We start from the raw sequence: 27,700 nt of genomic DNA on the forward strand, positions 1-27,700 counted from the left end.
TTTCAAGCAATTGCAAATGTGCCTTTATTTTCTGAGAATGATGAGTTTGTATTCACCTCATGGGTATTCCAAAGATATACTGCATGTTTCACAGACTGACACTAGCCTTCTCTAGAGAGGCAAAGTCAAAGGGAATTGAGCTTCTACACAAGGATCTCTGAAGAATGAGCTTTCAGAATCCAAAGTCACCTTTTATTATCTCCCTCCTTCCCCTTACCATTTTGAAAGATGTTTACTAAATCAATTTCAGCGATGAAATACAAATTAATTCATTTTATCCTTTTGAGGGGGGTATTAAAGAAACTGTGCCAGGCATTCTCATGACCATGAGGTGACTGCATGGGATAAATGTTCTTTCAACTGAAAGCACTGAACCCCCAAACCTCTAAGCTTTGTTTGCTTATGCAGTCTCAATTCAAATATTCTAAGATTATTAAAGAATAAACTCCTGTTTATCAGCCCCATTAAAAAGCGAGAGAAACCTTTTAAAAACAGCTGAATTTGTAGAAAATTCATTAAGTCAACCTCCTACTTGACTCCTTCCACTCTTAGACACTGATTCCCTGAGAATTGTGGCCTCTTTAACACCTATGTTTTTTTGTTGGTTTTTTTTTTTTTTTTGACCCTTTGCATTTAAAAACACTTAAAAACAAAACATCATGCCTGTAATCCCAGCTACTTGGGAGGCTGAGGCAGGAGGACTGCTTGAGGACAGGAGTTCAAGACCAGCCTCAGCAACATAGTGAGATCTTGTCTCTACCAAAGAAAAAAAAGAAAAAATTAGCTGGGGATGGCAGCATCTACCTGTAAGTCCCAGCTACTTCGCAGGCTAAAGCAGCAGGATTCAAGGGTTCAAGGTTACAGTGAGCTATGATGATCATACCACTGCACTCTACCCTGGGCGACAGAGGAAATTCTGTCTCTAAAAAAGTTTTAAAGATTTAACAAAACAAAAACCACTTAAAAAAGAAACTTTCTCCCTGGCTAAGATCATAGCCTCTGGAATCTACTTCTAAAATATGCTTTTTGGAACCAATTCCCCTCATCTTTCTCCCTACTAGGTCCTTCAGCCCCACGTTCTAGGGTAGATAGGATCACTGCATTTACCCATCCCACCCTGGTAGACTGGCTATTTCTCTGCTCTTTTCTCATTAAAGTTTATCTACCTAATATTTCTTTGATTTGCTGATCTCTTACTTTATATCTGATTATCAGTTTTAGACAGAAAGATTAAAATAGAAAATTTTTAAAAGAAAAAAGAAAATAAAGAGTAACTATTTTTGTTCTCCTGTAAGCCTATATTATGAATATATTACTACCTAGTAGATATTGAGGGTTCTATTCCAGACCACTGCAATAAAGCAAATATTGCAATAGAGTAACACAATTTTTTAGTATCCCAGTGCATATAAAAGTTATGTTTACACTATATCACAGTCTATTCAGTACATAATAGCATTAGTTCTTTAAAAAAAGAATATTTATACCTTACTTTTAAAATACTTTATTTTAACAATCATCTGAGCCTTTGGTGAGTCGTAGTAATTTTACTGGTGGGAGGGTCTTGCCTTGATGATGGCCTGACTAATCAGGGTGGTGGTTGCTGAAGGTTGAGGTGGCAGTGGAAATTTATTAAAACAAGACAAGGAAATTTGCCACATCAATTGACCCTTCATTTCATGAAAGATTTCTCTATTGCATGCAGTACCATTTGAAAGCATTTTACCCACAGAACTTCTTTCAAAATTGTAGTAAATCCTCCCAAACTTTGTTGCTGCTTTATCAACTAAGTTGATGTAATATTCTAAACCCCTTAAAAAATCTTTACAGCATCTTCACCGGTAGATTCAATATCAAGAAACCACTTTCTTTGCTCATCCAAAAGAAGCAACTCCTCACGCATCCAAGTTTTATCACGACATAGCAGCAATTCAGTCACATCTTCAGGCTACACTTCTAATTCTACTTCTCTTGTTATTGCCACCACATGTGCAGTGACTTCCTCCACTGAAGTCTTGAACCCTTCAAAATCATCCAGGTGAGCTGAAATAAACTTCTTCCAAATTTCTGTTAATGTTGGTATGTTGACCCCCTCCCATGAATCACAATGTTCTTAATGGCATCTAAAATGGTAAATCCTTCCCAAAAGTTTTCCAATTTACTTTGCCCAGATCCATTAAAGGAATCACTACGTATGGCAGCTATAGCCTTACAAAATATACTGTTAAAATAGGAGGTCTTGAAAGTCAGAATGACTCCTTGATAAGTGGGCTGCAGAATGGATGTTGTATAGCAGGCATGAAAACACTAATCTCCCGTACATCTCCATTAGAGCTCTTGGGTAACCAGGTACATTGTCAATGAGCAGTAATAGTTGGAAAGAAATCTTTTTTTCTTGAGCAGGTCTCAATAGTGGGCTTAAAATATTCAGTAAACCATGCTATAAACAGATGTGCTGTCATCCAGGCTTTGTTTTTCCATTTATAGAACACAGGCAGAGTAGATTTAGCATAATTCTTAAGGGCCTTAGGCTTCAACTTAAAGTCACCAGCTGCATTAGCCCTTGACAAGAGAGTCAGGCCTGTCCTTTAAAGCCAAGCATCGACATTTCTCTAACTATGACGTCCTAGATGGCATCTTCTTCTAATATAAGTTTGTTTTGTCTACATTGAAAATCTCTTGTTTAGGTTAGCCACTGTCATCAATGATATCAGCTAGATTTCTGGATAACGTGCTACAGCTTCTACATCAACACTCCCTGCTTCACCTTGTACTTTTATGTTGCAGAGATGGGCTCTTAACCCTCATGAACCAACCTCTGCTAGGTTTAATCTTTTCTTCTGCAGCTTCCTCACCTCTCTCGGCCTTGAAAGAACTGAAAAAAGTTATGGCCTTACTCTGGATTAGGCTTTGACTTAAGGGAATGTTGTGGCTGGTTTGATCTTTTATCCAGACCACTAAAACTTTCTCTATATTAGCAAGAAGGCTGTTTTACTTTCTTATAATTTGTGTGCTTACTAGAGTAGCACTTTTAATTTCCTTCAAGAACTTTTCCTTTGTATTCACAACTTGGCTAATGTTAAGGCATAAGAAGCCTAGCTTTTGGTTTATCTCAGCTTTCGACATGCCTTCCACACTAAGCTTAATCATTTCTGGCTTTTGACTTAAAGTTAGAGATGTATAACTCTTCCTATCACTTGAACACTTTGCTGTTTTATGTGGGTGCTGTTCTAGGCACCCCAAAACAACTGTAACGTAAAGATCACTGGTCAGATCAACATAACAGATACAATAGTAATGAAAAGTTGAAATATCCCAAGAATATCCAAAATGTGATTCAGAGGCACAAAATGAGCACATGCTGTTGAAAATATAGCACTAACATACTTGCTTGACCTAGGGCTGCCACAGACCTTCGATTTGTAAAAAATGCAATGATCTGTGAAGTACAATACAGCGAAGCACCGTAAAACAAGATATGCCTGTATAATGAAGGTATATTTGTGGCATTAATTGTATTGCTGCTTATCTTTATAGTTCATACTTTTACAAAACAAGCCTAAGTTTCAAAAAAAAATAAATAAAAAAGGAGGGCATATTCCATAATTACTTATCTTGAGATCAAAACAGATGCATTTTCACCATTCACTAAAACTTTCCAACAATGCAGAACTTGCATTCTTAACCTCACACAGAAGTTTATCTTCCTTGATTGGCTCAGCATGCCAAGCTGCTGGTCTCACTAATGAGTTCTACTATCTCACCAGGAGGACAATCTATTCTTAACTATTGGACACTGACACTATCTCCAGCTGTGCTAGTAAAATCACAGAAATGGCATTTTTACTAGTTCTAATTTTTTAAGAAACCCTACAAGGTAAAATTTTTCAAACTGGCACTTAGAAGAAAGAACACACTTAACCCAATTCAATATATATTTCTAAAATAAGTCTTACTACAAATTTCTTTTGGATACTGATCATTTCAGGAATTTTTATTTGTATTTTGTTTTTACTGTTCCCCTTGCAATCAATCACAGGATTAGAATCACTAAGATTCTGTCATAACAACTTAGGGAAAACAGTTTGAGCTAGAATAAAAACAGTAGGAATATAAAAATGGTATCTTTACCTCAAAGATCAGCACAAAAAAACAACCATTATGCTAGACCTCTAAAGTTCATAAAACCAAGTAAACCTATATCATTTTCAAAATCCGTCTCTAAAAATAGTATATCTGACTAGGGTAGATAATGATTTCCCTAAAGATACTAATTTTCAAAGGTGGGCATGCAAATGGTAATGTGCCTCACCTTTTGGTATCTATAAAGATGTGCCACTGGGTTGTCTGAAGACGAAAGGAAGAAACGACGCTTGGAAAAATGGAAGAAAAGCTCACCTACAATTCAGAAGGGTGAGTTCAGTCCTAACCTCATATTAAGAAAGCTGTATTCTCAGTATGACAAGTAATTTTAGTGAGTATCACAAGAAGAGGTGGCTTACCTAGCAAATGAGAGTGTACCTTATTTGAAAAGATGAATTTTTCCCATTCAAATTCACTCAAGTAAAAGGAAATCAAAAAATCACCTTGTAGGACTCTCCTCACTTAACCTGGAAGTTTGGCTAAGTTGTCCTGTAACACAGAAGGGTCTCATCTTGAAAGTAGTTTCATGGAAGGAAAAAATCTTCCATGAAGGAGGTGAATGCAAGTTCTGTGCCTCATTCCAGACACAACGATATTTAAGTTGTGGAAAAACGTTAACTCTAAAAAATCCAGTAAGATACTCATTCTTTTAGTGTAACTGGGTTTATTGTAGCTTATTTGCACTCCATTTACTGAGGAATTAAAATCCAAAGAATAATCTGAAATTTCACATTCTAGGGGTGCTAACCAAGGTAGACTCTTAATTTAAGGTATTTTTTCTCTCTAGTATTCAGGAGTGCATTTACATAAAATGAAAGTAAAGATTGAGACTTTATACTCAACACTTACTGTAAATATGGAAGCAGTATAAAACAGGAGCGGAAGAGGGGTCTCCTTTTTATTTCTCTCCTGAAGAATGAATTGTGGAGGATGTAGTGGTTATTCCACATCATAAATCGAACCTCTTTCAGACCCCGAGAGTTGGCTTCCTCAATCAATCGAATGACAGACTATGGAGGAGAAAACAGAAGATAACAAAAAAAAAAGAGGAAAGTTAATAATCATGGTTAAAAATGAAAATTTAACCAAAGGCAAAAGTTAACCTCACAGGAATTTCAATAAAGTACAGTGAGTCTAATTAACTTCCTTTATATGCTAAGATTTTTTTTTTTCCTTCCAAGTATGTAGGGCCCAGGGAACTATTTTATTTTATTTTGAGCCTTAATAATATTATAGAGAGTTTTCGTTCATATTTCTTAAGGGAGTTTTCAAAACAGGAACTAAAGATAGTGATGTTGGCCAGTCCCAGTGGCTCACGCCTGTGAGAGGCCTGTGAGCCACTCCCAACACTTTGGGAGGCAGAGGAAGGAGGACTGTTTGAGGTCAGGAGTTCAACACCAGACTGGGCAACATGGCAAGATCCTGTCTCCACAAAAAATAAAAAAATAAAAATTAGTTGAGTATGGTGGCATGCACCTGTAGTCCCAGCTATTTGGGAGGCTGAGGCAGGAGCACTGTTTGAACTCAGGAGTTCATTATAGTGAGCTATGATTGTGCCACTGTACTCCAACTGGGCAACAGAGCAAGAGCCTATCTCAAAATAAATAAATAAATAAATAAATAAATAAATAAATAAATAAAATTTGAAAAGGTGGTGGTATATAAAGTTCAAGTTCTAAACCCAAAAAACTTCTCAGAGGAAAAACACAGGAACAGTCTGAGTATTCTGAGAGTACATTTTAAACAGCCTTGTATTCTATTTGGAAGGTAGATAACTAGTGATTACCAAGTATTCTGAGAGTACTGTTTTTTTTTTTTTGAGATGGAGTCTCGCTCTGTTGCCCAGGCTAGAGTGCAGTGGCGCGATCTCAGCTCACTGCAATCCCTGCCTCCCAGGTTCATGCCATTCTCCTGCCTCAGCCTCCCAAGTAGCTGGGACTACAGCCACCAGCCACCACGCCCAGCTAGTTTTTTGTATTTTTAGTGGAGATGGGGTTTCACCATGTTAGCCAGGATGGTCTCGATTTCCTGACCTCGTGATCCACCCGCCTCGGCCTCCCAAAGTGTTGGGATTACAGGTGTGAGCCACCACACCCAGCCGTATTCTGAGAGTACATTTTAAACAGCCTTGTATTCTCTTTGGAAGGCAGATACTAGTGATTACTTAAGCTTACTTAATTTAATATTGTGTTTTACAATAATTAACATACTAGGTTTTCTTCTTTTGCTATTGTCTTTAAAAATAAAAGTAAGGTAGGTAAGTTGTTCCCCCCTTTTGTAATGCTGGAAATGAACTTAAATTGAAAAAGTCAGATCTTTGGAATGTGAAATGAATCTCTAAAGTCCATCTGAGGATGTTTAAACGACTCACAATTGTCATTCAGAAGCAAAGTAAACCATCATCATTTTAAAACCTTGCTTTGAGACTGAAGGGCTGTTATCACTGTCTCAGACTAAGGATGCAAGTGCACATAGGAGAAAATTGTAAATAACTGATTTATCTGACCACAGCTCAATAAACATTTCCAAGTACTTCTTCCAGAGACATGAGCGATTGTTTCCATTGGGCTTCTAAAATGCTAAGTGTAACACTTGATCCAATCTCCATAAGCCCAGGAGCCAGATATAATCAAAAGTTATACCAATTCTCATCTCGTGAAAATTACTCCATAGGTGGCAACAGGTCAAAGTATTTCATCTCTATAATGTAAGATTCTGTGGAAAGCATTTTATTTATCTGATAATAGTGGTATGTTATCTTTGGATTTCAAATTAATGGAAAGAAATACATTTTAAGAAAAAGAGAAAAGTTTTCTTGTATCATTGACACTCATAAGCTATTTGATTATATGCATAGTTCTGCCTAGTCATTGTTGTAAAGAAAGAATAAAAGAATAGAGGAAGAAAAAATAAATAAATTTGAAAAATGTACTTGTTAACAAAGAACCTGTAAATACCTCAGGATACTCTCTCCATCCAAAGTGGTCCCTACAGAAGAATTTCCAGACTGTGTGGTAAATAGAGTTGACATTGCTAGAGGGTGGTGTGGACAGCCTTCGTAGTTGGTCAAATTCAGTTGTTTCATACACATTCATGGCATTCAAATCTGCCCAAAATTCTTGTCCTCTAAAAAACAAACAAACAAACAAACAAAAAAACACCAAAAACCTGTTAATACATTTGTAAAACAAAAATATCCAAAAATCTCATTGGACATTAAAAATATATAGCATAGCCTGTTGGTAGAATTTTCTAAACTTGCTTTACTTGGAGTAAAAGCATATTTATTGCTGGTTGTTTCCACAGCATCCATTTCCTACATGCCCTTTCTAATCAAGACCAAAATTTCTAGGCCATGGAATTACAGTAAGATTGATTTAACCCCACAGAACCACTGGCCTAACCCAATCAAAATAAGTCCACCCTCCACTCTACGGTGGGCTGGCCTCAGCCAATCAGGGAGTCAGTTTTACTATGAAGCTATGTAGAAACTAAACATAGACAAAAGAAAATTTCTCTTGAAGCTTGACCTTTTTTTCAGAGGCCATCCGTTTACTTGCCAATATAGGAATACACAGTATTGCCTGATCAAAGACAATAAAAGAAGGGAAAAATAAAATGAATCCAGATAAAGCCAGTACTAATCCACCCAACATCAATATTATCTTTTATCCGGTGGGCTGAAAAATGTTGGCAAAACATGAAGAAAAAAAATAGTTTGGATTATTATGAGGTTTAGCTTTGAGAATACTTTGGTCATCTTATTATCTGGTCTACTGCTGCTGAATCATTACTTTACAAATGTCTCCATACTGCTGGAGGGGAAGTCCCACTATATGAATCAGACTCACTTAATAATTTATAAAAGGTAGACCAATAAAAACATTTGTGTTTCCTCTTTTATGGAACTTCATTACAGTTGGAAATATTTGAACCATTATTTCAAATAACTGGCATAATGGTCATTGTATTCTTCTTTCTTTTCTCTTGTGTATGTTTGAAAGTTACTATAATATAAAAAATTAAATATATGGTAACAGCATAGATATTGTAGCATAGTCTACCACAGATTTCTAAATGGATGTCTACAACACAAGAAATACTCTAGATCTAGTGGCATTCAGAAAGTACATGTGAAGTCTAGTTGCTGAGACAGATTTTCCCAATAATTAACTTATTTCCTTGCTGTAAATTAGGATTTTGAAAAGGATATTAAAGTTGATCTACAGTTGTGCCATTGCACTCCAGCCTGGGCAAAAAGAGTGAAACTCTGTCTAAAAAAAAAATTGATCTATGGGTTTTGTTAGCTAGCACATTTTCCAAAATCTGCTCTTGGAATACTTGTTTCAAAAACTATTAACAGGTATTCTGTGCACAAAAGATTCTGCAGTCAAATATTTGAAAAACTGATTATGCAAATACTTGCCGTTCTCCATCCCAATGTTCACAATTTCTGAATCAGGTTCTACACTGAAAAAAACACTCAATCATACAACCGATGATGCCAAAAAGTATGGAACTTATAAAAAGCAGTATACTCCTTTAAAATTCCTAAAGATCTTGCCAATAAACCCCAAACTTCTTGCTTAGTAAGAGTACTAACTAGTTGGATGTGGTCTCAAAAACAACATATAGTTTTAATTAAGCATGAAATAAGACAATATAACATAGTTTAAAATAATATTTGGCCACTGTTTTAAAATGATTTATGGTAAATAGGAATATTTAATTCAAACAGAAAAATGTTTCTGGGAAATCCTAAAAAGTGAAACAGACAGACAAAACAAAACAAAAAAACAAAAAAGTCCTGAAAACTGGAACTCCTATGCCTAAATTAAACGTCATATCAAGTTGCCTTAAGCAATTTTCATTAACTTCAGGAGAATCTGATGTTATGATTGGGAAGTGAGATAAAAAACTTTCTCCCTGTTAAGACTGTTTCAAGTTTCTAAACATATTTTTCCTGCTTTAAGCTTATCGCCCAGCAACTGTTCCCAATTATGAGTCACAAATCCTCACTATTTCCTTTAAGGAGTTCTTAGAACAGCAGTCATTATGTTAACATGCATTATAATATAAACAGCCAATGCTTTTTGCTGTTTAGTGTCAGATTTTATTCTGGACATCACTCTAGCAATTTCTGTTTAAGCCTGTATTACTGAGACTTCATAGATAATGATTTGCATGAGAAAGACATCTACAACTGCAGCTTTTGCTACATTCTCGTGCATGTCAGTCCTTTGGGCATTATGAAGTTTCTACGACAAATCCTAATTTACTATAATCAACTGTTCTTTGGATTGATATATCAAAGTACTGTTATAGCTCTATTTGATTTTCAATATGCTTTTTCTAAACTTGACAGAGACAAAATCACAAATTTGAAAAACATTAAATTATCTTTTTGTGAGATTAATTTTACCACCTGCTCTCCCTTAAACAGTGAATGCTTTAAAAATCTAAAGCCAACAGATTTTTTTCTCCATAATCTGCATCAGCATAAATATGTGCAATATGGATGCCAAATGTTCAACAGCCACCACATTCTTCTTTACCAAACTATTGTTTCCTATTATCAGAAAGCAGTTACGAGTCATCTATATGTGATAATCGCGATGGTGGGCTCTACTGGGCAATACACAAAGAATTAAACAGATGTAGTCCCTGTCTTCTAGGAATGTTAAGAGAGGAATAACTAACAAAATGTAGCCAAAGAAGCAGTACATCTGCCTGTCTAAATTCATCAGTGGCAAGTACATTCAGGAAATAAGAGACAAAGAATAAACATGCAGCAATATGGAAGAGGAGGTGGTTATTGGCATCCAGTAATGGATACAGGTCAGGAAAATTAAGAGGTTTTACTTTATCAATCCAAGATAGCTTTCTGCCAGAAAAAGAATCTTAGGAGCAGTTTAAATAACAGGAAATATCACTAGTAAGTCAAGAGCTGTGTGTAAGAACAAGGAAAAAGAGGTCTCCAAGCACTTTGCTTCTTGAAAGACAAGTGGAGACAGGATTGGTATAAGTAGCTGGAAAAGGAGACCTTCTAAACAGGGGTATCTGAGAGATGAGGAAATGGGAATCTGTAAATTCCTATAAGGGGATAAAACAAGCGATGTGAGAGACTTCAGGCAACGAACTGAGGATGCTTAAGTCCAGGGTGTCAGAGCCTTAAGATATAAGGTTAGGAATTTAAAGTATTGAGCAGATAAGTTAGAATCAAAGCAGTAATTACAGGATGTTGGAAACTGAGCAAGAGAGCCAGTGCTAGAGATTGAGGGTGTCTTTGTAAAAGCAAGGTGCAATAATCCTTGTGGATGAAAACTCCATCTGGCCTAAAGGCATCTCTGAGGGATGGCCAAAAAAGAGTATGAGTGATAGCCACTCTACAGGAGGATTTATATCTTGCTATTTGTATCACATGGCTAAATCCATCAGTATTCTTTTATCTAAGATACAGCCCTATCATGAACTAGAAAAAAACAAAACCTTGTGAACAGACTGCTGATTTTTGCTATTAAGAATGAAATTGAACCGCTGAAATATTAACAATTCTGTTTTTGCATGTCTCACCAACACACCACCACACATCCCACTATAAGAATCCATATACAACACTAATTTAAAATGCTGAAAAGGACGCCCATTCTCATAATTTAGATGCTTTGTAACAATGGTTCTCCTCTTATTCAACAAATATCTACACATACCAATTAAGCCAACATTTTCCGACATACATTACCAATGCACAGAGCACCAACACCCACACTAAGTCAGAAAGTATGCCACACACATTTCTTTAACAAGTATACTAATATCTTAGTATTTAAGATCCTGAAGAGAAAGTAAAAAGGACCTATGACATGAATAATAAACAGAGTTGGAATGCAAACCAAAACTAAAAAAGAAAAAGATGCTAAATGAAATAGAAAATAGTAAGAACACAACTTCTTTCTCAGATAAATAGCTCTTGGGTTTATGCATCTGGGAGCTCAGTAAAGAGTGTAACCATTTTAGGCAGTTTCTCTATTTATAAAGTGTTTATAACCAAGAAGAAAATGAGACCAAAAAAAAGCAAAGTAACTTAAAGTAGACACATTAATTTGGTACTGGGCTCTGCTTTGGCCATAAAAAAATGAAAAAGGCAAAATGACACAGACCACCAATCGAGTGGGGAAAGGAAACCCTGTGGCATAGTGGGAAATGTGGCAAAAAGGTGGTCAGAAGCAGATGGCCTACCTCTGCTGGGAAAGGTGTCAAGACAGGTGGTCAAAGGAGTTATCCCAGAGTGGATAAAATGTGAGCAAGGTCCAGCTACCAGGCAAACAATGGGAGGCAGGACACCACATGCAGAGTGACTCCATGTGTAGAAGCTAACCAAACAAGGCACACAAGAATAGTGTGCAAGAGGCACACCCAGTTCATGTGGGAGGTTAGAGTATATGTATCTATGAGAAATAAGGGATAAAACTGGACTGGATAAGTTGGCTTGGGCCAGATAATGAAGAGCTTTGTTTACTGTGTTAAGTTGTTAGGTCTTGATTCTATGGGCAGTAGGAAACACCAGTGAATTTTCAACAAAGTCTAGACTTGCCTTTATAAAGGTCACTCCAATTGTAGTGGTATAGAAGAATGATTTACTTATTTATTTTTGGCAGTTGATAGAGAAAACCATTCATCTGCTAAATATTAGGATATTTATCAATATTATTCTATGAACAATCATCTCTAGTTATTAGAACTGCACATGAGACATACGATGAAAGAGGACTAAGGAGGCAATGTAGGAATGATTTGAAGTATTTAAGAGTTAGAATTTAACTGCATGAAGGATAATTACATGTGGGGCAGAAGAGAGTGAAATGAGAGTAGGATGTGTCCCATGTTTCTGGTCTGGGTGGTTGGATAATGGTGCTATTAATGAGACAAATTACAAGACATACAGCAGGTTTAAGTGGCAAGGTGATAGAAATAAAACATAGAACTCAGACTTTGGCATAGGTTGATTAAATACAAAGTTTTCTGAACCCTACTCTGCACAGTTTTAACCAGATCGGTAAGACTTCAGAACTGTGGCTTCCTCCTGCCTGTAAGAGTTAACTGGTTTCTACAAGGATAAGCCTGTGACCTCAAACTAATTAACACATACCTTAATCAGCTAGACTCACCATATACAACTAGTAGTGCCCTTTTATTATTATGATGTAAAGTGAAAATACCTCCCAAAACAGAGTGTCATAATGATAGAAGGATAAAGATTAAATGCAATGTGGAGAGTACTGAGGTTCTGCTACTGGCTTGAGACAGGCATGACAGATGGGATATGTTTGCCGCTGCTAAAGAATTTCACAGGCGAACAAAACATAGCTGGCTTTTGATACCTGGCTTTGATATTTCCAGGACTCATTTAGCAATGCAGGAATATCTGGAAGCTTATATCCCTTCAAGTATTTTACAAGGTAATGAGAATCAAAGCCATGGCATACACAATACCAACACATTTCGTGAAAACAGTGTCATTATTAAAGTTCAGAAAACTATGTATTTGTAATTTGCTTCTTTAGAAGCAAAACTGTCACTTATTCTGTCACTAATTAAGATTTTTTGCTAACACTGCCTCAAATAAGTAGCAGAGGACTGTTGTGGGGGGGCGGCAACAAAACTTATTCATAAATGCTTACATCCAAAGCAACATCTTTTAATACTCACCAGAGGTTAAATTTTTCTTTCACTTTTTTTTTGGAGATAGGGTCTCCTTCTGTCACCTAGGCCGGAGTGCAATAGTGTCATCTAGGCTCACTGCCACCTTGAACTCCCTTGCTTAAACTACTCCCCCACCTCAGCATCCCCAGTAGCTGTGACTATAGGCACGCTCCACCACACTCGGCTAATTTTTGTATTTTTCTGCAGAGACCGGGTTTTGCCGTGTTGCCCGGGCTGGTCTCAAGCAATCCTTCTGCCTCAGCCTTCCAAAATGTTAAGATTACAGGTGTAAGCCACTGCACCCAGCCTCAGAATTTAAAATTCTATACTTAATTACCACACTATGACACTATAAAACTATTAACATAAAACTCAGATCATGGATTTATCTAAATACCTCAAAAGATTTTTGGGTAGGTAAAAGTGTTCCCCACCTTAAGATACAATGTATTTCTCGGGATCAGTTCTTGAAGAAGGGATTATGAGGCAAAATTCTATGTTGCTGCTCCCTTGGTACCTCCTGAGACATCTTGGAAATTCCTGCTTCCAAGAAGGCAGCAAGTTAGTGGGAAGGATGCTGTCTAAAATCACATTTATCTGTGTGCCAAACCTCATGTCTGATTCGTAAATTGTTAGACATCTGTAGTCTTAAAAGTCATTCTAGAAGTGAACCCAGTGAAATGAAAAAGAAAGGATAAGATATAGAAGAGAGGCAGGTAAGTTTCCTAAATGAAAAAAGATAATCTGTTTTTAAACTTTTTAATTATACATTCTCCAAAAGCATGCGGAGAACTAAACAAACATAACACAGCTTATTCTCAAAACAGACTGATACTAAGACATGGCTATTTGCATACATCTAGATGTTTGCTAAACCCCTAATAAATAATACCACACAATGAAGTCCACTGGCCCCAACGCAACCACTAAAAGCAAATTACAATATCTACTTAAGGAAAAGAACCTACTAAAATATTGTTATGCTGGCTTTTTTTGTTGTTTGTTTTCTATTACAAAACTACAGATCAAAGCAAAGAACACAAAAAGACTTTCCAATAAAATGTGGATAAGTCTAAAATCTTTCATAAATAAAAATTACACTTATAAGATCAGAAGATCTCATTGCCATCTATTTATGGTAGTGTGGGACTAAATTTTGCACCATGAAGGTACCAGAAATGTCATACAGTCTTAACTTTTATTCAAGTTCAGTCACATGTCCTAAGATCACAGAAGGCACTATAAGTGAGACAGATTTCTCAACCATGGCCTGATGAGAAAGTGAAACTTAATTTTTGTAAGAACAGCTGGGATAGAAGGCACAGGTTAGTTTTTAAAAGTTGGTAGCATGCCTTATACTACCTTATATTATGCAATCACTGATTTTTATAAAGAAGAGTAGCTATCCCCTCTGTTAAGAAAAATATTTTTAAAACTGAAAGGTTTCTATCTAATCTCAAAGTAAACAATAAAAAATGTCTCCCATGTATTCGAGGCACAAATAGTGGTTAATTCAATTTTTTGAATATAGAATTTGACATCCCTTAAAAAGGAATAAAATAGATGTGTTTATAATTTTTCCTACATAAATATAATACTATATGTAAATGATAAAATTACTTAAAACTAAGTTGCTTTCAAATATCTCAAGTCAGCACTCATTTACACATAAATACTAGTTATAGTTATCATAAAAATATTTTCTAATAATGCCTAGTAAGATATAAACCATTAGCTTAATTTATTTCTGCTTCGACTTTTAAATTACAAATGATTCCCATAAAAAGGTTTTTATTCAGAATTTTCTATTATTTAGCTTTGGCTTTTTCCCCAATTAGTCCAGATGAACTAACTGATCAATGAAAGAATCAGAAATATACTCGTTGGTGACTTACTATGTATTTGATGCTAATAACCCAGAGATGAGTAAACAGCTTTCAGGAGACTAGAGATTTGAATGCATACAAGCAAACTATATATAGAGAATTCATCACTCTGATAGTTCTTTAAACAAATTGCTGGAGAAAAAGACTTCCTATAGAAAAGACAAAGAGTCTTTTTATTGTCTAGGTTTTATAAGCTATAACAAAACCTTTCAACATAGTCTTAAATTGGTAACTTTTTCTGAGGGAGTTGGATTCTACAAAGCCAAGTTTCTGTGATAGATTCAATTTTATCAGTTAAGAGAGTCGAAATTATTTCTGAGTAACAAATTTGTAAAACACTTTACATAATGCTTCTGATGTCCGCCAGCATTTGGATAATCCAATCCAAATGTCAGAAAGCAAGCAAGCAAAGGTCCTTCTGTTTCACATACTTTGCCCTGACTCTGTTGGGGATGTCTTTCTTTTATTAGGATGAGTAATTAAACCTTAGAAGGCAAACCCAGTGTTTATCCTGTGCTAATTTTTACTCTCTAAATGCCTGGAAATGAAAGAGCTAAGCCAGGTGACAGTCAGAAACCAAAGACCAACCACAGCAGGAAATTATTTAGAGTATTTTGTGCCGTTTGCCCTCTCTATACCTTGATCAGCTGCAGGAACTGTGAAGATCACAGGGTGCATGCAAGATTCTGAAAGCACATGCACTACTGCAAGCAAAGTTCACCCTTTGATCCCCACCCTTGCCATTCAAGTGCTGGTGAAAAATTAGACCAAAGATGATCATCCAAACTCTTTGGCTATGTCATATAAGTGGGACAATTTAAGAATTCTCCAAATTAGTTCAAAAAGAAAAAAAAAAGCTAATGTAATAAAGAGAAATTCTTGTAAGTGTAGCCTAAACATCTTTTCTAATCATTACAAGAAGTACGTTTCAACATAAGATTATTCACAAATCCTTCCTAAAATCAGAGGCAATAGCACCAAAACAGAGGACTTCAATTTGCATAAAGAATACAAATTTACTGAACTCTTCCTCAGACAACTTAGTCATGGGCGATTCTCAACACACTCCTTACACAACTTTTTGTGGTACACGTACTCGAAAGTCACTGGTTTCTGTAGAAGGTGAAAAGGAATAGTTGCTCTAGCATTCTCACTCTTGTAAGAACTTATCCTTTCATTGTGATGACCATGCAAAGGTTCTTTACTTGTCCAGTGGGTGTTACCAGTAAGTAAACAGCATAGAGCAGAGAAAGATCTAGGAGACAGATACATTTTGTTGTGTGGAAACCCAAATAGGAATGCTTAGTTAACTCTCTTCTATGCTTGCCTTAGTAACAGTAACTAGCTAAGTCAGCAAGGAAAATTGGAAGTTTCACAAATGACAATTAGAAGTTTATTAATGTCATCAACTTCTAAAATTTGAGTTCCTAATCACGGAATTGATTATATTTAGCTCAAGTCTGCAATACTGTCCTCTTCACAGATTGAATATAAATCTTTACAAACAGAATTTATTGTACATAAAATCCTTAATTTTCAAAAATGTATTTCAGAATATATCACTTGTAATGTCAAATTCCCTATTCACAAGGAATTATTTATATTAAAAATCTGAAGCTTTCAGTTACTGTGTCAGGGATTGGGGTGGATTAGGTTTAATGTTTGAAGGAAGAAATTTTAAATTGGGGTGAGTCTGTATACGGTATAATTTTCAGTCCCTAGAAAGCACTGTCATAAACAATCTATAAATATAAAAATGAGCCCTATTTAGTTTTGTTAAAGAAATTCCTTCACATCAGCCGGGCGCGGTGGCTCACGCCTGTAATCTCAGCACTTTGGGAGGCCGAGGCAGGCAGATCATCTGAGGTCAGGAGGTCAAGACCAGCCTGACCAATATGGAGAAATCCCGTCTCTACCAAAAATACAAAATTAGCCGGACATGGAGGCGCATGCCTATAATCCCAGCTACTCAGGATGGCTGAAGCAGGAGAATCGCTTGAACCCAGGAGGCAGAGGTTGCGGGAGCTGAGATGGTGCAACTGCACTCCAGCCTGGGCAACAAGGGTGAAACTCTGTCTTAAAAAAAAAGAAAAAAAAAAAAAAAAATCCTTCACATCTAAAATGTAGCTTGTTTGCTCCTAGAAATGGTGAACTTCAGAAGCATTTCATTCCTTGTACAGTTTATGTTTAATGTGTTGCAAAGTAGAGGTAAAACTAAGATCTCAGGCTATCACCTATTTCAAACCCAGAATGAAAGGGAAAATGGCTTAACCTTTGGCACTGTGGTCTTTTTCAAAGATACAAAATCTTTCGAATTCACTTTACCTTAAGACCCCAATCTTATTATAAAAGGGAAACTCTACTACTTTTACAAAGTGAGTTTCTTTCAAAACTTTGACAGTGTCCAATTTGAACTAGCCATACAAGTTGTGCCAAAATAATTATCTTGCAATTTGAAATGTTTTTTCCTTTGCAAAAAATGACACACACATGTACTAAGTTTTCCTTCCACAAAAAGACAACTGCAACTCACAAATTGGAGACTGATAATTATTAAAGGTTGTTGGCCAAGGTTAAGAGGACTTAAGGTCCTAATTTAAATGCAATCCAGAATCACCACCATCAGACAAAGGATGCAGAATCTGGTGGTCTCAAATCAGGAGATGATAAATAAAAATAAAAGAAACCATGGGAAGAAAGTCATAATTTCAAATAGCTGTATTTTTGTAGCATTCCTTGAGTAGTCAAGGTTTGCATGGACTACATACTGCTTTACCCTTTAGGAATAGCACCCAAACCCAGAATAAAACTGAGGATCACTAACCACGATTAGAAATACACAGAAGAACTTACGAAGTTTATCTTTGCTTTATAGTAGATTGTAAATCTATGATCTAGAAATTCTAGTATAATAGGATAATTCTAGTATAATACAAAGTAGATTTACAGGGACACAACAGAGCTATCAGTCAAAAGTAGCATTTTTTTTTTTTTCATGCCCATTATGTGCAGAATGAAGTTTTAAATACTGAATGGAGTTACTACTATAAATTGAGCACCCCAAATCTGAAAATTGGAAATGCTTCAAACCCAAAACTTTCTGAGCACCAAGATGATACCCAAATGCTCACTGAAGCATTTCAGATTTCAGATGCTTAACCGGGGCACTATGCAAATATTCTAAAATCCAAAATCTGAAACACACTGGTCCCCAAGAATTTCGGATAAGGAATATTCAACTCGTATTCCCTTTTGTTCTTACTTACAATAAAAAGTAAGAGCTTTGGATTTAACTCAATGATAAAATATATAATGTATCATGCAATTATTTTTAGGGTATGCCACATAACCTTATAAGCTATTTCCTCCAACTGTCTGATTTAAAAGTTATAAATCTTTTTGACAAGGTTCATTTTCATTACCATAAATACATCAGGAAAAGAATGACCCCATCCTGAAGCCAGGTGGCAGCTGCTTCAAAAAGTCTAATCTGCGTATTGATGAAAAACCAAAAAGGGAATAAATGATTGCTATTGATTCCCATGATAGCTCTACACAGATCCAGTAACTTCTCTGGATTAGTATAGATAGAAGCCAATTAGTTGTATTTCATATGTAAATAGTAGCATAAAGAAGTACAAAAAATAATTCATTGGATTGCTTTATCCTAAAGCACAAGGCACACATTTTGAAAGTCACTTCAAACACAGTTCTTGCTTATGGAGCTCTCTTTCTCTTAGGCAGAAATTTTTAAAATAAATTTAAACTCATCCAGCTGTGTATATTCAAGAACTACCAAAAGTCACAAGGCATAGTAAGTTTCAGCTGTTTTCCTCTCTCCAGTGTTATCAATAACACATAATGAGTTAGTTCATACATCATCACAGCTGTGCACGCCACAGCTAACTTGGCTAATTTAACTACTCCAGTAGAGTTCAGGAGCTTGCTCTAGTTTAGCTAATTCACTATGCAAGTCATATAGGGATTATAACAGTATACGCTTTTTATGATCATTGATATACATTTCTCTTTTATATAGAGTTTCTGTGAAGTCATCTAATGGCATTGTCCCTTGGACAGATTTTAAAAATAGACTTCTAAGGGCAATTAGCAATCAAAATCACTCAGCAACTAAAACTGACAACACTCTAGCCTTAAGCCTTAAAGCAACTAAAACTCCCTATCAGTGAGCATTAATCCCAAAAGAAAAAAACCCTGTCCTCTGAAAAAAATTAATAATGGATTCAGGGTTTACAACTTTCCTCTTCCTCTTCACCTCCACTCTGTTTCAATAAATTCAGAATTAGAAATAATCACTGGTCATATGTGCACCTGCAGGTAGCCTCCAAAATAAGGTTTGCAGTGTGTCCCTTCTTGATAGGTGGAAATAACTAGAAAATTGTTCTGGCTCAATTTAAAATGAATGTAATATGAAACTAGTGGTGATCTTGTTTGCTAAAGAGAGATTTGCACAACCTCCATAATTTCAATTATCCACAACAGTACTCCACAGTGTGCAAGGCTCTTTTAAAACTGCTTAATTCTGCCATCCGATGTCATCGTCTACTAAGGATGAGTGCCTACACTGTTCGAGACTGTGCTTTCTTAATCTAAAACACAACACTCAATGTTGTTTCTCAACTGTATATTTGGAATTTGGAAATTCTCCAAGGCTCATCTCGTGTGCAAAAAAGAAGCCTCAGCATCTATATCTGGGAAGTTCATACACACTAGTATGCAGTTGATGTTGGCAATGAACGTTTGTAGATGTACAAAAGCAGAATGAGAAAGCAAAGTGAGATTACATCATAATTTCATTACAAGGAATAAATAAGCATGTATTATTGAAATCCTTTCTTAATGTGCTTTTAGTATCTGAGCATCTTGACTAAAAAGTTGGAAAGGTCCTGTGAATTTATCTAGTTCAACTTCCTTTCCAATTTCATTCCTGAGAATAAAATGAACACTATACATCTAATTGAGATTTAGGTATTAAATCCAATACATTTGCAAAGCTAAATAAAAAGATTTTTATCTGTACAGTTTGAAACTATGAACTTTCGTCTCTGCTAGAGACCCAGAACTATGAACTTTCCCCAAGTATCACACAATGAAGATGTTATGGATACAGAATATAATGATTTACCAAACCATATAAACTACTGAAAACAGTGGGATAAACAACTGCCATTCATTATTCATTATTTCTGAATCCAAAGACTGCTGGTTCCAACTTGGACATATACACAGCTGAACACACACTTCCTGGTTATGTGCAATCTGCACAGATAGACCAGCTTTACAGGCCTGACCACAGAGATTAATAGCTTTAGCCAAATAATGTGGTAACCATGTGAACCTGGGCTGCTTCAGCTTGTTTGTGAATCTCTCAGCAAGGCTCAACATGCCGTTATCTGCATCTTGTTGCCAGGAAACACAACATCGCTTTAGAATACAAGGAAAACCAGGTTGCAATGACCACAGGTCAACTTCCCAAAAGCCTAATTTTTGACACTTAGCTATCTACTATATTACAACATTTCTTCCTGTAATCTTCAGAGAACTTCACTTTACTAGTAATTTAACAGTTAACACTTTTTGTTATTTTCCCAGGATTGGACCACTTATTACCACTAACAATGTAGTAGGAGCAATGATAATTATAATAATTCACTTATACTTTTCTTTTCCCAAGTGTCAGATAAACATCAGTTTACTTCATTAAAACTGATTTGGAAATCAAGCACCCATTGCAACTACCTCATAATACAATAATGCATGCTTATGGGCCTATATCTATGTCTGTTCTTAAGCAAAATAATCTTACCAAAGGATAAAAAACACCCATATGCTCCTGACCTAAGAATTCCTGGATTTTCTAGGATCAAAATGATTGTCTTGCCTTGTTCTCATGGTAACAGAATGTCATGTGTTGGCCAATAATCCTGCTAGTTTCTTCCTGATCAATTCAAACAGATAGAAACTTAATGTACCAAGATGCTGAAGTACTCAGCGGACTGGAAATTTGCTTCATGAGAGTGAAGTGGGAGCCACTGTTCTGCAGAGTTTTGCAATCTGGAGATAGAAGGATTAGAGTGGCTTTGAGAGTATATAAAATTAATTACCCTTGACATAGCAATTAGAATTGCTAGCTCATGGGCAACAGAGATTTTGGAAAATACCTTATTAAAAATATTTTTAAGATAAAATGGAAAAACATTTTTCTCTTCCAATGCTGGTTTGAAAAAGTAAGTTAAAAGTACTTAGCTGTATTATAAGACTTTCACTACAGAAGCAAGGTGGAATCTTGAATGTAATATATTATCAAGATAATACATTTACAGTCAGGAAAACTATACTCTTGATATGACCTTACTTTTATCTCATAGGGTCTTCTATGTAATACTTTTGAATTTGGGCTTTATACTGTTTCTCTTCTTGTTCCACACTTCCCTTTTGAAACACAAAATGCAAAGTTCAAGTCTCATGATAATTAAGTTGCTAAAAAGACACATGGATTTCTGTACTATATAACTGAAATATTAAAATTATTAAAAGACAACCATTTACCCATTACTGAAGGGAACGAGATAAATGAAAAAAAAAAAAAGAACAAGTTTCTGTAATGTGAACAAGCTCTCGCACCAGTCAGAATTCAGAGGGCTGACATGAAAACTATCAGAATCAGACAACTTGGAAATGGTTTACTGCCACCATTTGCTGACTCTCTAAATACATGGGTAGTGTAAACCAACATATCTGTGAACAAAGATGACTCTTAAGGAAGTGCTTTCTCCTGGACTTCTGGGATGGTATATTCAGTGTATTTCCACTCCCCTCTCCCCACCCCCAATATGGGTCATGCATCTCAGTACTATACCAGGCCATTCAGTAGCTATGAAGGTGTTAGGTTGCCCTCATGGCCTCCCCAATCAGGCAGCATGGACAGAAGTGCTCTCCTCTCCCTTTTAATTTTAATCCTTACTGTTGGTCATACACAAATAGCTATTAACACCACACACTTTAGCTCCTTCTATGCTACAGGAGAAATAACTTAGAGATGCAAAGATTAATGCTTATTATATAGCCATTTTTGCATAAGCAACTTTACATCAGGCAACTATCATTTTCTTCATTTTAAATTTTAAAGAAGAATTCAGATGTAGAAATACCAGTTCCCTGCCAGTGAATGCTGCTTAGACATCCATACTAAAAGAACTGAGTTATGTGTATACACACATCTGGCATACCAAAACTCAAGGATAATTGTTTGAGTAATAAACATACCTTAACATAAATTCATCCCTTCACCGATTGTTAAAGGACTCTTCCAAATTAAAAAAAAAGTATCCTAAATTCTGGAAAAATTTATTTTATCTATAATACAAACTTAATGGAGAAAAGCTCCAAGGAAACTAATAAAAAGATCCAGAAGTATGGGAAGAACTTCTGAATCACTCACAGAAAAGATGTTTATACCATTCGAAATGAAGAGGGCCACAAACATCTCTGACAATACTATTCTTCTTTAAAAAATAACAGCTACTCAATGTGCAGAGCTTTAAAATTAAACAAATTAGGTGTTCATTATTTATGTTATAGTAAGATTCACCAGACTTTCTTTCAAAAGCCAGCCTTTCTTGGGTGATTAAAACAGTATTTAATTCACAATATTTAATGTATGTGCAACTTCTCAGTCACACGCACGTTGAACTGAGTGACATATGAATTGTTCAAATCATAAAACCTTCATTGTCTGGTTGAGTTAATAGCCTGCATTCACCCACCATGAAAAATCAGGATAGCATAGTCAAAAGAATAATAGTGGAAAAAAAGAAAACCTGTTACTACTGAAAGAAACCACCCTACTAAGCTTTTAGGCTTCTTTACCATCTCTATAGCATTTAACAACAGTTCTACACATTGTTATAAATACATACCCATACTTCATTCTCATTCTATCATTTTCTGGGTTACAGTAAAATCTTTCCAAGTGCTCCTGAGAATCATTGAATACACTCTGCCACTTTTGAGTAGTTGTCCTTTTGATCTGCCAATGATATGGCAAGACGGTGTGGTGCTTCAAACAATCCCTGCCATAAATACAAGTGCCTTGCAGAAAGTCCATGCAAATTTCAATTCCGTTCTCTTGGTGAGTGTGGTACTGCAATTGGTTCACGAGCTCAAACACGAGGTCAAGGGAAGCCTCTTCACTTTTGTCCTGGAAGAGCTCAGTACTCAGTTTATCACTGGTGTCCAAAATGTATTGGATTGTAAAACTGTTTTCTTGGAAAATGCCTGGAACATAATCTATGACTTTGTCTAAGCAGTCAGGACTAGTAGGAACATCACTTGAAACTGGGTGCAAGAGATCAGTCTGGAAGTGACCTGCTGTAGAATCTGCCACCGTCCCACTGAGGGTTTCTGATGGAAAGCTGTGATCTTGGATTGGAACCACTTGTTCTGGAGCTTCAGTGGAAGGATGGGCTTCCGGTATCTGGTCCCCAACATTTGTCCTATCAGGTATCAGAACAGACATATTATTTTCTGCTGGTGGGCATGATGAATTGATTTCCATGGCTTTCTTCATCATAGGTTCATGTAAGCTGTTCTCATCTGTACTCTGGTTCCTAGATCTAAAAACCCCATCAAGCGAGCCAGATTCTAGAAGAGTGTTTAATATTGGCCTCAGAGACCTCAGGGTTCCAGTTCCCAATCTTTTCTGATCCTTTTTCTTAAAACAAGTCTTCAATGGAGTGATCTTCTCAGAGAGTCTCATTTGGCATGAAAAGTTATCAGGAGGAGAGGGAGGCTGCACTACACAGTCTGGCTCAGGTTCGGTGGTTTCCATTTCCATGATGTGGATTAGTTCCAACTGCTCCTCAGAGTCTAAAAATTCTACGAGGAAAGGAAGGAAGATGCTCATTTACAAACTGACAGCAAGTGGATTTCATTCATTCACTAAAATGTTTTGTTTTTGTCCTAATTCCCTGAAACCATTCCTCTTATACTATATTTAGTTTTTACAGGTCAATGTTAAATTTTATTGAGAAATTAAGGCTCCAAAGCACCCAAGGCTATCCAAAAGCACCCAGCAGGTAAAAGTAGAAGAGTCTTTCAATAGGCCACTGGCATGCATTTGTGGGCTGAATACACAAGAGTTTGAAATTCTGCCAGGTTATGAATTTTTACTATAAGGCTAGAGTGGGGTGGGAAATGGGAGGTAGAAATAACTGTGTCTAGATGATGACAGCAGGGAAACCACACTTCCCCTCAGCTTTGCGGTTCTCTTCATAGTTGTTGATGTATCACCTATCTCATGAGTTGACAAAAAGTTTAAAAGTTCATCAAATGAAAGATAAACTTCAAACTTAAACAGTGAGTGAATTTAAGGGTATAAGAATATACACAAGAAACAGGGGCTCTCAACTGAAATACTATATGGGAGAAAGCCAGGAGTTTGTTAAGCATTTCTATATTCAGAAAGCTCTAATATACTATCCAAAAATGTTGAGTCTACTTTTGCAACCCCCAAAAACATTACCATTACTGATGGAATATAAGGGTGTGTTTAGTAACGAAGCCCCATCAGCAACAACCACTGCACACTGTGTCAGAAGACAAGCACAACTTGGTAACACAGAAAAAGCCTCCTAGTTCTCGTCCTTAGAAAAGTTACATATATACATTTTTAAAGGGCAAATGGCATATTTCTCATCCTTAGAAAAGTTACATATATACATTTTTAAAGGGCAAATGAAGGCATATTATAGAAAAACAAAACAACAATATAAAACACGCACCAAATTTCAGATTCCTAATCAACTACTGAGACAAAAAAAGTCCTTTCTTCCAAGAATCAGACCCCTTGAAAAAAACTGAAATTTGAAAACATTTACTGAGATTGTGCCAGGTGAGAAAGGAATGGTGATGAGCAATTAATCCTCTTCTCTCTTGTCCAATAAACTGAGAGAGATCTGTGACGCAAGGTCCCATGACTTAATCAAATATGCATCCTAGGTGCCCAGTAAAGTGCCTAGCTACCACAATGCACACAGCTGGTGTTCCACATATATTTTGTCGGCTGAATTACTTAAGAAAAGCACATATCAAATGCTTAGTTCTTTGGTGTTTGTGGGTCAACAACGAAAGATAAAACTGAGTGTCCCCAAAAGTGAATATTAAAAATCTAATTGGAGAGAGTCATAAATCTATGTGTAAGAAGTCCATCACATTCAGAAAAGTAAAATACAAAGCACAGTTTATAACAAAGTGTTAAATGTACAAAAGTACAAAAGGAAAAGGCAGAAAAAGGAGAGTTCACTGTGAGTTGGCATTGTTAGGGAAAGCTTCACGAAGAAGAAGGGATCTGACATGAGACATAAATCAACTGGAAAGCAGCCAAGCCAGGCGTTATTATTCATCATTTGGTGCTATTGCCTCAAGGCACAATTGGCACAGAGGGAATTGGTATTCCCTCTCCACCATACCAAACCGGACTGCGCTTTCCCCACGCGCACACACTCTAACCACTCCTATCAAACCCAATCAAGGTAAAAGAGACACTAAATCGATTTTATTTATATGTGTGTCTGCAAGCGCGCGCGCAACTTTTCCTATTATTGCCCTTCATCAAACTCGGAAACAAAACTGGGAGGAAGCAGCAGAGAACTGGAGGAGTGGCTGGAGGGGGAAAGCCACTAGAACCTAGTTCCTCAATTAGTTTTCATAACAGAAAAATAAAGATGCGAAGGACACATCCTCCGGTCTCCAGCTGCAGGCGACACACCGCGACACCCCGCGACACCCCTCACCTCGTGACGCCGGGGTTCTCCAGCACTCCCGGCCGAATGCACTTTCGGAAGAAACCGCCGCTCCAAAGCCTGCCCGCCCGCCGCCGCGCGACACCCCGGCGCCGAGCCCGGGTCCGAGCGACGCCTCCTGCCGGCCGCGGCGGTTTGCTCAGCTCCCGGTCCCGGGCCGCGCCAACTCCGCGCAGCGCCGCTGAGGCGCCGCCCGGCTCTGCAATTCCGGGTGTTCCCGGGCGTCCCCGCCCCCGCCTTCCCCTCAGCAGGCGCCTGGGCGCCCCCCAACCCCTGTCCAGCCTCCTTCGGACCAACGACCCGCCCCGGCCTCCCTACATCCGAGAGGCCACTCGCAGCGCCTTCTGCCTTTAATTCTTTTTTATCCCCTCAGCCCACCTCCCGAAGAGCGTCCAGCGGGACTTGGGGGCTCGCAGAACTGAGCTGCGAAGCGCCGGGGAAACGCGGCTGGCGCTTCCCGCGGCGGCGGGGAGGAAGACGAAGACTTGCGCGCTCTCAAAGTTAACGTGAAAACAGCTTCCAAACTTCTGGGCTGCAGCCCGAAACGCGGGGTAGCCGGAAGACTCCCGCAGCCGCCGTGCCCTCCCCCGGCTCTGGGAAGGGCTCCTCGGCGCCTCAGAGCACCCGGGGTCGGCCCGCGGGGGAGGCTGCATAGACGCGCCCCCACCCTGACCAACGGGGAAGGGGCAGGCGCCGGCGACCCCAACTAAATCCTTCGGCGCCTCGGTCTGATGTATACACCTGCCAGAAGCTCTAAGTGCCTAAGAAGTGTAACCAATTCCATCATGATGCTGACGGGACCCGAGTGAATTCGGTACAAAGGGCAGTCTCAAAATCAATCACCCGATCCGCGAGAGCCCGGCACACTCCCGGCGCGGGGCCGGAGCCGCGAGGCCGGCGCTCGCACTCCCCGCTAGGGTCCCTCAGCCCCTCAGTGCCCTCCCGGAGCCCTTTACCTGAAAGGGACCCTGAGAGAACGGACGACAGGAGCCGAGTCGAAAGCAGTGTCCGCGCCGGAGGTCAGCGCCGAAGGCGGGAGTCGGCGTCTAGGGACCACAGAGCGGCGACGCGGCCAGCCGCGCACGGGCCATTCCGCCGCCGCGAACGCAGAAAGCCTCGATCGCGCTCCGAGTCCAGCCAGCTCGCCTGTCACCTCGATCTCTGCTTTAAGTGGCTTCCGGTCGCCTCCTCCCGACGGCCCGTCGCGGAGGCGGAGCCTGGGCGGCCGGAGCGCGGTGGGGTGGGGTGAGGAGGCCGGGCGCTCAGTGGGTGCCGAGAAGAAGACCCGCCCCCTGCGCGCGCGTGCGCGTTCGTTCGAGGGGAGGCGCGCAGGTTGTGTGCCGTGGACTTGTGTTCCCGCGAGGGGGCGTGTCCTTTCTCGCGCCGGCGGTGTCCCCGCGGGTCCGCGTCTCCACGCGACTGTGAGAAAGGAAGGCGTGTGCCGCGTGGGACGGGCTCCACCTGCCTGCGGACAGATGGTGGGTCACTTTGTTCCGAGGAGACCCAGGCACCCGAGGGAGGATGTGAAACGGAACGACCCGTTTCGGTGCGGTTGGCTTTGTTTATTTGCCTCCTCCCCAGACGCCTCCAGCCCCTGATGTCGACGCACCCTGTGAGGAAGCAAACGGCTGCCTCCGCCACTGCCACCAGACGAGGTCGCCTGCCCCGCGCCGGACAGGCCGGACGGGCTGCGCACCTGCGGCGGCCGACTGTTTCGTGGGCTTTGTACGCCACCTTGCAGAAGGGGAACCTAGCTCTGAGGTTTTGATGATAAAAGCTCATTTACTTGTGTTTTAAAGCCCACAAACGCCGTAGTGACTAATTTATTCATTCAGCAAATGTCTCTCAGAGCGTCTATTACGTACCAATCATGTAGCCTGGACTTCATGCCTGTCCTCATGGAGCTTGCAGAGCACCTCTGAAATACACAGCACATACAGAATGGCCATATTTTCTGGGCTGTAAAATACTTTAAAGTGTAACTCCATATATTGAATAGATTTTCAGTAGTGAAGGAAGAAACAATACATTTAGTTCATATAATCCGTATGTATGAAAAAACAAAAGTGCTGGTAATTCCAGACATGGAAGTCAGTAAAACCTAGGAGCTAAAAGGTAATAATCATAGACATTATGATTCTAAGC

The 27,700-nt window shown here is 38.4% G+C and overlaps 1 protein-coding gene across 4 annotated transcripts in view; it reads right to left on the reverse strand.

Moving 5' to 3' along the window:
* Positions 1 to 27,463, reverse strand: part of TIPARP (TCDD inducible poly(ADP-ribose) polymerase) — a 32,844-nt gene extending 5,381 nt beyond the window's left edge. The window contains exons 1-4 of one of the 4 annotated variants that reach the window (XM_021934724.2): positions 27,421 to 27,463; positions 22,673 to 23,630; positions 7,101 to 7,269; positions 4,993 to 5,153 (exon numbers count right to left, since the gene is read on the reverse strand). In XM_021934724.2, the coding sequence (XP_021790416.1) occupies positions 4,993 to 5,153; positions 7,101 to 7,269; positions 22,673 to 23,630; positions 27,421 to 27,427 (1,295 nt within the window). In that variant the 5' untranslated portion in view covers positions 27,428 to 27,463. Of the gene's footprint in view, positions 1 to 4,992; positions 5,154 to 7,100; positions 7,270 to 22,672; positions 23,631 to 24,535; positions 25,489 to 25,546; positions 25,757 to 26,511; positions 26,962 to 27,420 lie in introns of those variants that run through there. The other 3 variants (XM_009201479.4, XM_009201481.3, XM_009201480.4) reach the window with 3 other exon arrangements.
* Between the last annotated feature and the right edge of the window lie 237 nt (positions 27,464 to 27,700).

Source organism: Papio anubis, chromosome 2 (genome assembly GCF_008728515.1).
Source record: "Papio anubis isolate 15944 chromosome 2, Panubis1.0, whole genome shotgun sequence".
Classification (NCBI taxonomy): Eukaryota; Metazoa; Chordata; class Mammalia; order Primates; family Cercopithecidae; genus Papio; species Papio anubis.